The sequence below is a fragment of the Neomonachus schauinslandi genome, chromosome 9 (assembly GCF_002201575.2).
Source record: "Neomonachus schauinslandi chromosome 9, ASM220157v2, whole genome shotgun sequence".
NCBI lineage: Eukaryota > Metazoa > Chordata > Mammalia > Carnivora > Phocidae > Neomonachus > Neomonachus schauinslandi.
The window spans coordinates 139,220,597-139,233,128 of record NC_058411.1 but is presented as its reverse complement, the minus strand read 5'-3'; the positions used below and the strand labels follow the sequence as shown (position 1 = coordinate 139,233,128).

At 45.2% G+C, this 12,532-nt stretch overlaps 1 protein-coding gene across 2 annotated transcripts in view; it reads right to left on the bottom strand.

Moving 5' to 3' along the window:
- The window catches only part of SLC28A1 (solute carrier family 28 member 1), a 47,417-nt gene that overhangs the window by 29,360 nt on the left and 5,525 nt on the right, over positions 1–12,532 (bottom strand). For both annotated transcript variants that reach the window (XM_044917994.1, XM_044917995.1), the window contains exons 4-7: positions 11,450–11,633; positions 2,897–3,038; positions 2,136–2,249; positions 592–669 (exon numbers count right to left, since the gene is read on the bottom strand). In XM_044917994.1, coding sequence (XP_044773929.1) covers positions 592–669; positions 2,136–2,249; positions 2,897–3,038; positions 11,450–11,633 — 518 coding nt within the window. The remainder of the gene's footprint in view (positions 1–591; positions 670–2,135; positions 2,250–2,896; positions 3,039–11,449; positions 11,634–12,532) is intronic.

The window sequence follows — 12,532 nt, the reverse complement described above, 5'->3', positions numbered from 1 at the left end:
GTAGTACTTTGCACTGGAACAGGCACAAAATAAACCGCTGGAAGGAGGGAAGGAGAGAGGGAGGGAGGGGCTGTAGGTCCAGGCGAGTCCAGAGGGGGGAGTCCTAGCTTGCAGCTGGATAATCAGGGCCAGCTTCCTGCAGAGGTGGCCTGTGAGGGCCTTGAAGTAGAAGCAGCCCGAGAGGGTCGAGAGGGTCGTTTGTGACTAAGGGTTCCTGGAAAGTGTCCTTCACAGGCCTCGGGTCCCTGCAGCACGGTGGGGGCTAAGTCGAAAGCAGGTGCCAGCCCCCTGCCCCTACCCTCACTTCTTGTCCTCAGCCTCACACAATTCCAGCAACTGGGGGTTCATTTTTAAGGAAAACTTTGCAAATTTTACAAAACACACAGAAAGCATACCAGCAGGTGAACACATTGTGGGGGCCCCACTCGACACCCTGGCGCTTACACTTCCTGAGGTCCAGGATGCGGCTCCACCCGCAAGAGCCCTCCCCTCCACCTGGGCCTGGCCCAGCTGCTCACCCAGACTCCCCACTAGCTTGGGGGCGCCGGGCAGCCCCGGCTAAAGGCCTCGTGGGCCAAGAGTTGAGCTGACCTGAAAGGCAAAGACACCCTTGACCATCGCCTCCCCAAACACAAAGCTGGAGCCGGCATCCGTGTAGCTCAGGAAGATCTGAAAGCAAAACATAGAACAAAGCAAAAGCCTGGAGGGAGGCCGGGAAGCAAGGAGGGAGAAATGGTGGCCAGGAGCCCGGGGCTGGGTGAGCCGGAGGGACCTTGCTGGCCGGGCCTGTCCGGCAACCCAGGGGGAGAGACAGCGGGCCTCCCGGGGCCCCCCCAGGGGCTGTACCTGGCAGTGTGCTTTGTGAAAGCAAGGACGATGGTGAGCCTGACGTGTGTGAAGGCTCTTCTGGGTGGTGCCTTGTGCACCTGCTTACTCCCCTCCCAGTGCCATCCTGTCCCCACCCCAGGCTGGTGGCCTTGCTGGCCTTGCGGCCACCCTTCTACAGAGCTGGTTTTAGGTCCTGACCTTGTATTGTGACTTCAGGGACAAGTCACTTCTCTCATCCAGACCTCAGTAGTCTCATCTATAAAATGACAGTGGGGACCAGCACATGGAAATCCGAGCTGGCGAGACTAGGGTGCGGGGAGGATTAGCCATGCGCCCCCGATAATTTATACTTTAAAAAGTAACTCATGGGAGCCTGGGTGGCTCAGTTGGTTAAGCGACTGCCTTCGGCTCAGGTCATGATCCTGGAGTCCCGGGATCGAGTCCCGCATCGGGCTCCCTGCTCAGCAGGGAGTCTGCTTCTCCCTCTGACCCTCCCCCCTCTCCTGCTCTCTCTCTCTCATTCTCTCTCTCTCAAATAAATAAATAAAATCTTTAAAAAAAAAAGAAAAGAGGGCGCCTGGGTGGCTCAGCTGGTTAAGCGACTGCCTTCGGCTCAGGTCATGATCCTGGAGTCCCTGGATCGAGTCCCGCATCGGGCTCCCTGCTCGGCGGGGAGCCTGCTTCTCCCTCTGACCCTCCCCACTCTCATGTGCTCTCTCTCATTCTCTCTCTCTCAAATAAATAAATAAAATCTTAAAAAAAAAAAAAAAGTAACTCATGATGGTTGCACAACAATGTGAAGGAGCTTCATGATACTTAAAGATGATGAAAAGGGTAAATTTTGTGGTATGCGTATTTACTACAACAATGGAATTTAAAAATATGACTTCAGTAAACTGAACATCATTTGTACGCACACACGTACACAAAGTAAATCATTTGGAATTTTTTTTTTTTTTTTTTAGCACTTTTAACTATTACAAGGTCCACATCCCTCATGACTGCTGAAGGCCACCTGCCTTGTGCCCGGGTTCCCTAAGAAACTCCCTGTCCTGAGATTCCCTCCCACATCAGACCAGCCTCTGAATGGACGGCTCTGTCTGGGCAGGTGGCCCCAGGCCTGAGGGAAGCAGCAGCTGAACTGCCCAGCCCCGGCTGCTCATGTGATCCAGGACCCAGGGCCCACCCACCATCCTGGTCCCAATCCCTCCCTACGGCCTCACCACCCACCTTCCCCGACAGAGTGGCTTCTACTCCATTTCCTGGCAGCTCAAGACGCCATGGGCTGCTGGGCCCCACATACGCACCTGGATCTGGTTGCCCATCCACTGGAATGCGATAAATCCTGGTTCTGTTCTGATGACGAAGAGTCCAAGTGCAAACTGTAGGCCAAGGCCCCAGGACACAGCCCTCCAGGACACCTGCCACTCAAAAGAAAGGTCCTGGTGAGCTCAGCTCCTTGGGGGGATCCGCAGAGGAACAGCATAGGGTAAGGCCAGAGAGCATGGTGCTACTGACAGGCTGTGGGAGTTTGGGTCTGTCCGTAGGACAGAGACTGGACCCAGCCAGAACTCTGGGCCTGTTGCCAATGGTCACCTCCACTGGAGTCAGAACAGGTTACACTCTTAGCAGCCACGGGCCTGGGGAAGTGGGCAGGGTAGGGAAAGGTCTAGGGACCCATGCAAGACACGAGCAGCCTCCAGCCTGCCACGGTACTCGGTCCTGGTCATCACTGGGTGGGCAGAGCTGGAGTGGGGGTGTCTGCCCGGGCCTCCCCCCCACCCCTCCTCCACAGGCAGGGCTCCCAGCTGCCCTGACCCCACTCCCTCGATGCCCACACCCCCAGAGGAGGGTTGCTGCTCTCAGCATTTAATGATTTCTTAGCAGTGATCCCCAAACTCAGGGGTGCATGAGGATCTCTGTGAGGCTTAGCTGGAGGCTGTAGGGGGATGTTGGCCACACTGTGAAACGGGGAGGGGTCTTGGCTTCAGGGGGTGGCTGCAAGGTCCAAGGAGGCAGGGAGAGAAGGGGCTGCGGCCCAGCCCGGACCTGACCACTAAGCACTCACTGCGCGGTGATGCTTTGAGCAGGCAAAGAGGAGGCTGATGAACACGCAGATTCCTGCAAAGGACACTAGCTGCTCAGGCCGCTGGGAGGTGTCCAGAACCAGCCACAAGACCAAGCCCAGGAAAGCAGCAAGGGCCAGACCCCTGCAGGGGAGAGGCAGAAAGCTACCACTCTCAGTATCTCCCCGCCCCCTCCCCACCCCACCCCCCCCACACCGCCGCCAGGGCCCCAGGGAAACGGTGCTCAGGGCCGGTGAGAGGAGAGAGAGACCTGTGACCTCACACAGACCGCCCAGCCTCTCTGAGGCTAGCGCCCTCATTGGGGAAATGAAGCCAAAGACCCTCACGTCTCCAGGCTGCTGAGAGGACTAAAGAGGAGAATGTGTGTACTGAGCTTCGCGTGGTGCCGGGCACGCGGCTCCATCAAGGGGCAGGACTCCCACAGCTGCAGTGATGCTCAGCCCAGTCTCTGACCAGGCCGGGGTGAGGTGGGGCCTGTGCGGCCCAGGACGCAGCTGTTGGCACCGTGGGCTCTGCTGTCCAGAAGCAATAATGTCAGTCTGGGCAGGTGAGCCAAGCCCCTGAGATCGAGGCCTGGAAGCAACCTTCACAGCCACACCTTCCTCCCTGGGGCTGGGCTTGGCTTGTCCAGGAGGGCTGGGCACTGGGTGCTCGAGATCTGCCCCCGACCCGGTCATCAACTCCCTCAGAACTACTGATAACAGCTAATGTTCACTGAGCACCTATTAAATATCAGGAGCTATGCCGGATGCTGAGAGATGTATGGTCACTGCCCATTATACAGGTGAAGAAACTGAGGCAGAGTGAGTTTAAATGACTTGCCCACAGCCCCGCATTTGAACAGTAGCAGATGTGAGATTTTAACCCAGGCACCCGGGCAGCTAGTCTATCCTCTTAACTAGCTCGGTGCACGGCCACCAGCTGGTAAGAGGCAGACCCAGGACCAGAGCTCAGGCAGGGTTCACTGCTTACTTCTGCCCATGTTTCCAAGCACCTAACACCCCTGGTCCACATGCACGGTTCCCACCCTGTCTCTGTGCCACTTGCCTTGCTATTTCTCCTGACGTTAACTTACTTTATAAAAACTTAAGCGCAGGGGCACCTGGCTAGCTCAGTCTGTAGAGCATGCAACTCTTAGTCTCAGGGTCATGAGTTCAAGCCCCACATTAGGTGTGGAGACTACTTAAAATAAAATAAAACGAAATAACAAATAAATATAAAAATATTTAAAATAATAAAAAAATAAAAATAAAAAATAGAAAATAAAAAAACAAAGCATGTTTGGGGCTGGGTTTTTGTTGTTGTCATTTGTTTTTAACGGCTTTGCAGAGGTATAATTAGCATATAATAAATAGAATACATTGAAATGTACAATTTTTAAAAATTTTTAAAAGAAGGGCGCGTGGGTGGCTCAGTCGATTGAGCGTCCGACTCTTGATTTCAGCTCAAGTCATGTTCTCAAAGTCATGAGATCAAGCCCTGTGTCGGGCTCTGCACTCAGCGGGAAGCCTGCTTGAGATTCTCTCTCTCTTTCTCCCTCTGCCACAGCCCCCCACTTGCACATGCGCTCTCTCTCTCTTAAAAAAAAAAAACATACAGTTTGATAAGTTTTGATGTATGTACTCACTTTGAGACCATGACCACAGTTAAGACAGTGAACTTATCATATCCATCACCCTCAAAAGGTTCTTCATGCCCTTCTGTAATTCCTGGCCTCCCCCCTTGTCCCCAGGCAGCAACTGATCTGTTCTCTGTCATTAGATTAGTTTGCATTTTCTAGGATTTTATATAAATGGGATCATACCGTACATATCCTTTTTTTATGTGATTTCTTTCTCTCGTAACTATTTTGAGATTCCTCCATGTTTTTGCATGTATCAGTAACTCATTCCTTTTTATTGCTGAGCAGAATCCCATTGGGTGGATGCACCACATCGGGCTTATCTGTTCATCTGCTGACGCACACTTAGGTTGTTTCCAGTGTTTGGCTATGACAGATAAAGCTGCTAGGAACATTCAAACTTTCATGTGCAAGTCTTTGTATGGATATATGCTTTCATTTTTCTTGGGTCAATACTACTTGGGTAATACTGCAGTAAGTGGAATGGGTGAGTCATATGGTAGATCTCACTTTTTAGGCGATTGCCGAACTGTTTTCCAAAGTGATTGTACAATTTTACACCCCCCACCAGCAGTATGTAAGAGTTCCAGTTTCTCTATATTTTTGCCACACTTCATATGGTCAATCTTTCAAATTCTAGTCATTCTAATAGACATGAAGTAGTATCTCTTTGTGGTTTGCATTTCCCTAATAATTAATGATGTTGAGCATCTTTCCACGTGGTTATTTACCACTTACATTTCTTCTTTAATGAAATGTCTGCTCACATCTTGACCCTATTCTTCAATTGGGTTGTTTTTCTTATCGAGTTTTGAGGAGAGCTTAATATATTCTGGATACAAGTCCTTCGTCAAATGTGTGATTTGCAAAACTTTTCTCATAAGCATGCCTTCTCTTTTTATTCTCTTAACCATGTCTTTTGAAGAGAAGTTCTTAATTCTGATGAAATTCAATTTGTCCAGTTTTTTAATGTACTGTGATTTTGGTTTTGTATCTAAGAAATTTACTTAACTCAAGGTCACAAAGATTTTCTCCTACATTTTCTTATAGAAGTTTTATAGTTTTAGGCTTTCAATTTACATTTTTAATCTGTTTTCAGTTAATTTTCCATATATTGTGAGGCATGAATTATATTATTATTTCGTTTCTCTTCTTCTTTTTGACTATGAATATACTGTTGCTTTAGCATAATTTGTTGAGATGATTATTTCTACATTGAATTGCTTTAAGTACCCTTGTCAAAAGTCAATTCGCTATATATATGTAGATCTATTTCTGGACTCTATTCAGTGCCATTGATCTATTTGTCTGTTTTAATGCTGATACCATATTGTCTTGATTATTGTAGCTTTACAGTAAGTCTTAAAGACAGATAGTATAAATTCATCAAACTTGTTCATCTTTTTCAGTGTTTTTGGCTGTTCTAGGTTCTTCTTTGCATTTCTTTCTTTTTTTTTTTTTTAAGATTTTCTTTATTTATTTGAGAGAGAGAGAATGAGAGAGAGAGCACATGAGAGGGAGGAGGGTCAGAGGGAGAAGCAAACTCCCTGCCGAGCAGGGAGCCCTATGCGGGACTCGATCCCAGGACTCCAGGATCATGACCCGAGCCGAAGGCAGTCGCTTAACCAACTGAGCCACCCAGGCGCCCTCTTCTTTGCATTTCTATATGAATTTTAGAATCATCTTATCAGTTTCTACCCCAAAAGTCTGCTATAATTTTGATTGAGATATTACAAAAATCTATAGATTAATTTGAGGAGAATTGATATGTTGACAATACTGAGTCTTTTGATCCATGAAGCTGGTCTCACTATTTAAGTTTTCTCTAATTTCTCTCAGCAGAGTTTTGTAAGTTTCAGCGTACAAGTTCGCACATCTTTTGTCAGATTTTACCTTAATATTTTATGTTTCATGCTATTCTAAATGGCATTTACAATTTTAAGTTATTGCTGTTTATTGTTAGTATATTTAAATATATATATTTTTTGCATGTTGATCTTGTATCCTGCAACTTGTTAAACTCACTAATCAGTTCTATTAACTCTTTTTGGTAGATTCCATAGGATTTTCTATGTACACAATCATGTTGTCTGTGAATAAAGACAGCATTACTTCTTTTTCAATCCACATGTCTTTCATTTCTTTTTCTTACCTTATCACACAAGCTACAACCTTCAGTACAATGTTGGATAGAAGTGATGAGAACGGACATTCTTGTATCTTGATCTCAGTGGAAAAGCATTCAGTCTTTCACAGTCAAGTATGATGTTAGCTGTAGATTTTTGTTGTTTTGTTATCCCTACTTTGCTCAGAATTCTTATCAGGAATGGATGCTGAATTATGTCGAATGCTTTCTCTGAGTCTATTGACATAAACATATGGGTTTTTTTCTTTTTAGTCTATTAATATGACCTATGACATTAATTTTTTAATGTTAAACCAACTTTGGATTCCTGGGATAAACCCCATTCATTCACATATTAAATCCCTTTTATATATTGTTGCACGTGGTTTTCTAAAATTTTGTTAATAATTTTTACATCTTTATTCATGAGGGATACTGGTCTGTACATTTAATGTGATTATTGGTTTGGAGGAAGGGTTGCATCTACCATCTTGCTATTTATTTTCTCTTTGTCCCACCTATTCTTCATTCCCCTTTTTCTATTTTTCTGCCTTCTTTCAGATTATTTTAAAATGATTCTCCTTTATCTCTCTCACTCGCTTTTTTAACTTGTTAGCTATAACTCCTTGTCATGTTATTTTAGTGGTTGCTTTAGCATTTATAATATACATCTTTAACTTATCACAATCCACCTTTAAGTGATATGATACTACTTCACATTCAGTATAAAAACCTTATAGCAATATAATTTCATTTCTTCCCTCCCTAACCTTGCTCCTTACTTCTACATAATATAAATTCCACAATACACTATTATTCTTGCTTTATAAGTTGATTACCTTTGAAAGAGATTTAAATAATAATAAAAACAGTTGTTATATTTACCCATATAGTTGCCATTTCAATGCTCTTCACTAGATTTCCCTCTGATCTCAGTTTCGTTCTGTTTGAAAAATTTCCTTCAACATTTCTTACAGTGCAGGTTTGCTTTTGATGTCTGAAAACTTCTTTCAGCTTTTGTATATCTAAAAGAGTCCTATTTCTCCTTTTTTGGAAGGATGTTCTTTCACTGGTAAAGAGCTCTAGATTGACAGATTTTTGTTTTGTTTTGTTTTTACTATTCCATTGCTTTTTCATGTGTATTGTTTTTGAAAGGAAATCGGTTGTCATCTGTATTGTTGGTCCTCTGCACATGTTTTCTTCTCTAGCTGTTTTTAGAATTTTCTGTTTTGTTACCAGTTTTAAGCAATTTGATTATGATATGCCTTGGTGTGGTTTTCTTCTTGTTTCTTGTGCTGGGGGTTCATGGAGTTTCTTTGGGTTTATAATCTTCATCAAATTGGAATATTTTGGACACAATTTCTTCAAGTAAATTTTTCTTCCCTCTTTCTCCTCTGGAGACCTCAGGTACATGTACCCACTTAAAGATGTGCCATGGTTAACTGATGTTTTGTTGGACTCTTTCAAGTTTTGTTTTTAAGATTTGTTAGGCAGAGCCTGAGCAGGGTTTATTCTATGGTTAATTTTTCCCTACTATTGATCCAAGATCTTTAGTACTCTAAACAATTCCCTGTGGAATTATGAAGTTTCCACTCTGACCGTTGAGAATAAACACTATTTCTGGCCCTGTGTGACTTCCAGGCACTGTTCCCTCTAATCCTTTCAGGTGGGTCTTTCCTAGGCTTTGGGATGGTTTTCTTGTATGCATTCACTGATCAGAACTCAGTTGCATACTCAAAGAGGACCCTCGGTGGATTTCTGGAGTTTTCTCTCTGTGCCACTGTCTTCTCTCATACTCTGCATTGTGAACTCTTACCACCTTGGCTTCCCTGGCTTCCCAGCTCTGTATCCTCAACCCAGGAAATCTGCTGGCCCACCTTGGTTCCCTTTCCCTGCACTGTGGCCTGGAAACTCTCTCAATGCATTAAGGGGTGGAGCAATCATAGGGCTCATCTCCTTTGTTTCCTGTTTCTCCAGGATCACTGTCTTCTGCTGCCTGATGTCCAATATTTTAAGAGCTATTGTTTCATATATTTGTTCCAGTTCTTTAGTTGTTTCAAGTGGTCTCTGTTACTCAATCTTGATTGGAAGCCAATATCAAATACATGTGTTTTTTAAATCGAGACAAAATTCACATACCATACAATTTGCCCATTTAAAGTATACAGTGTATGGGGTGCCTGGGTGGTTCAGTTGGCTAAGCATCTGCCTTCAGCTCAGGTCATGATCCCAGGGTCCTGGGATTGAGTCCCACATCAGGCTCCCTGCTCAGCTGGGAATCTGCTTCTCCTTCTCCCTCTGCCTACTGCTCGCCCTGCTCGTGCTTTCTCCCTCTCTCTCTCTTTCAAATAAATAAATAAAAACTTAAAAAAAAATAAAGTATATAGTGTAAGGGTCCTCAGTATATTCAGAGTTGTGTGACCATCACTATAATCAATTTTAGAATATTTTCATCAGCCCAAAGAATAACCTAGAACCTCTAGCCATCACCCCCAATCTTTCCATCCGTTCCCCCCAACCTTAGTCAATCACTAATCTACTCTCTGTCTCTATAGATTTGCCAATTTGGACGTTTCATATAAATGGTTCTTTGTGACCAGTTTCTTTCACTTAGCATAATGTTTTCAAGCTTTGTCATTATTATAGCATGTAACTTTCCCTTCTGTGGCCAAATAATATTCCATTATATGGATATACATATTGGACGTATCCACTTACCAGTTGATGGATGCTTGGGTTGTTTCCACCTTTTGGCATTATAATGTTGCTATAAACATTTGTGTACAAGTTTTTGAATAGACATATGTTTTCATTTCTCTTAGGTATATACCTAGGAATGGAATTGCTACATATCCTCACCGAGCAGGAAGCCTGATGTGGGGCTCAATCCCAGGACACTGGAATCATGACCTGAGCCAAAGGCAGACGCTTAACCGACTGAGTCACCACGTGCCCCTGAAACTAATGTTTTCTAAAGCAGCTGCACCATTTCACATTTCTACCAGTAGTGGGTGAGGAGTTCGAGGATTCCATAACTGGGCCAACACTTGTTATCATCTGTCTTTTTTGTTATCATCCCAGTAAATGTGAAGTGGTATCTCATGTGGTTTTTGTTGTTGTTGTTGTTGTTTTTTAAAGATTTTATTTATTTATTTATTAGGGAACGAGCGAGAGAGAAACAGCATGAGAGGGGGGAGGGTCAGAGGGAGAAGCAGGCTCCCCGCCGAGCCGGGAGCCCGATGCGGGACTCGATCCCAGGACTCCGGGATCATGACCTGAGCCGAAGGCAGTCGCTCAACCGACTGAGCCACCCAGGCGCCCCTCTCATGTGGTTTTGATTTGCATTTTTATGATGGCTAATGATGTTAAGCATGTTTTCATGTACTTACTGGCTATTTGTATATCTTTGGAGAAATGTCTATTCAAATCCTTCTCCCATTCTTCAATTTGGTTGTTTTTTTATTGTTGAGCTGTAATTCTAGATACAAGTCCTTTATTGGATACATAATTTGCAAATATTTTCTCCCATTCTGTGGATTGTCTTTTTACTTTTTTGATGGTATCCTTTGAATCAAAAAGTTTTTACTTTTCATAAAGTCTAATTAATCTGCATGTATTTTTTAAAGGAAACCTTACATCAATACCTCCAATGGAAAGCCAGTATCAATGATTAGTCACAAATAGATGATTGTATAAACAAATCCTTTCACAAAACTATTTAACTCTTTTATTATTATTTAAGTGACACCCTTTTGTGTTTTTTTAGTTTTTTTTAGCTGCTCCAGGGATTATAATGTGCATCCTTAGCATAACACAATGTGCGTAGAGTTAATACTGTACTAGTCTAATAAAAGTCCAATTGTAAAAAAATATATATTTATAAATTTATTTCAATTATAACAAATTATAAAATTTTTAGATTTTATTCAGTTTATATAATTTATTAATTTTTAAAAATTTAATTTATTTAAAATTATACATTATAATTATGAATAATAATTATTATTTATTATACATGTATTTATAAATAAGATGAAAAAATGTGCTCATCCATAGGCCTGCTCAAATCATTTTGCTGTGGTAGCTCCCTAGGTTAGTCACTGGATATCCTTGAGCACCAGTTTCTTTATCAACAAAATGGAGTCCTGAAATAGACTGGGGGTCTTCAGATTTTTTTAAGCCACAGAAACCTTTTTTTCCAGCTAATTATTTATTTTTATTTTTATTTTTTGCAAACCTCAGTTTATAAAACAGATAAAATAGAGCTTCCTGGTTGTAATGGGGATTTGGGGAGGGGGGTCTAATGGTCCCCCCTCCAATATCTCCCGCCCTATGGCACCTCCAAGGTTTCCAGACCTCTAAGGAATCCAGTTTGAAAACCAGGGGATCCCAAAGTGTTGTCCAGGAACATGGCTGGCGGCACGAGAATCCCCTGGGGGTTCACTAAATTCATGGACACCGGGACCCCAATCCATCCTGCGGACTCTGACTCCAGGGGTGGTCCCCTGCAGCTGTCTGTCTCTCCTGCCCCCGGTGATCCCATAGGAGGCTCCGACATGGGCCCTCCCTGTTTGGGTGGGCTGGAACCTCTGAGCTTAGGAAACTGTTGAGTCCTGTTCTCAGGTGACCCGGGGCTCCCAGGGGGCTAACAGAAGGGAGGGTGCCCCATTGCCCGGGAACCCCCCGGGCGGGGCAAGGACTGAGGCCTTCCTCACCCAGGCCGGGTGCAGACTCAGAGGCCTCAGCCAACGGCCCGCCCACCCTGCCTGGGGCTGTGAGCTCACTCACCTCTCAAACCATAGGCGCAGGCGGTAATGCCCCAGAGGCTTGACACACCTCAGCAGTGTGTGTCCCAGCAGTCTCTTCAGCAGGCTGTGGGCCAGGAAGGTGAGGACCACACAGGTGAGGACAAAGAGTGCCAGGGCCCTCTGGAAATCCAGGAGGCTGGCAGTCAGCAGGAAGGCAGCGAACGCTGGGAGGGGGGGAATGAAACAGAGAGGGGTCAGTGACAATGACCTGGGCCAGCCCCCCTGCCCCCCAGCTCCACCTTGTCCCATCCAGGGCACGGAGGACCTCTGCGCCTCAGCTGCCTCATCTGGAATTGGGGACAATCATCCCGGGCTGTGCTGGAGGGTTGGTCCGAGTAACTGAGGAAGGTGTGTGGAGGGGCTTTGCACACCTTGAACTTGCTGACCAGCTGTGAGGGATGAGAGTATGTAAGGAGGGGGTTCCAAGCATCAGCGGAGGGCCTGCTCTGTCCCAGATCACACGGGGTTCCATGGTGGGCGGAGATGGACAGGACAGTCACTCCGGGATGGAGTTCACTCATGTGTGCCAGGATCCTACTCTGAAAATATGGACCATTTTCTTCCTAGAATTTCCTTCTCCCCGCTTGCTCCTCTCCTCTTCGAGTAGCTAAGCCAACCTGTGCTCTGCCTCAAGAAAGGAATATGACAGGGGAGAGCAGAGGGGAAGTGTCTCTCCCTGCCTTATGAGTTTCAGAAGCCAGGGCCCTTGAAGAATGGAAAGGACTTACAGTTCTTCCACTCGGTAAAAATATGGGCTGCATCATTGTGAATAAGTGTAAGTCCTACCCTATCCCCTGTGCTGCCAGACTAGGTAGAGGACAGACTAGTTAGAGGACAGACTAGCTGGAGGACAGACTAGCTGGAAGACAGACTAGTTAGAGGACAGACTAGTTGGAGGACAGACTGTCCTCCAACTAGTCCTCCAGACTAGTTGGGGGACAGTGGTTGGAGGACAGACTAGCTGGAGGACAGACTAGTGGGAGGACAGACTAGTTGGAAGACAGTGGTTAGAGGACAGACTAGCTGGAGGACAGACTAGTTGGAAGACAGTGGTTAGAGGACA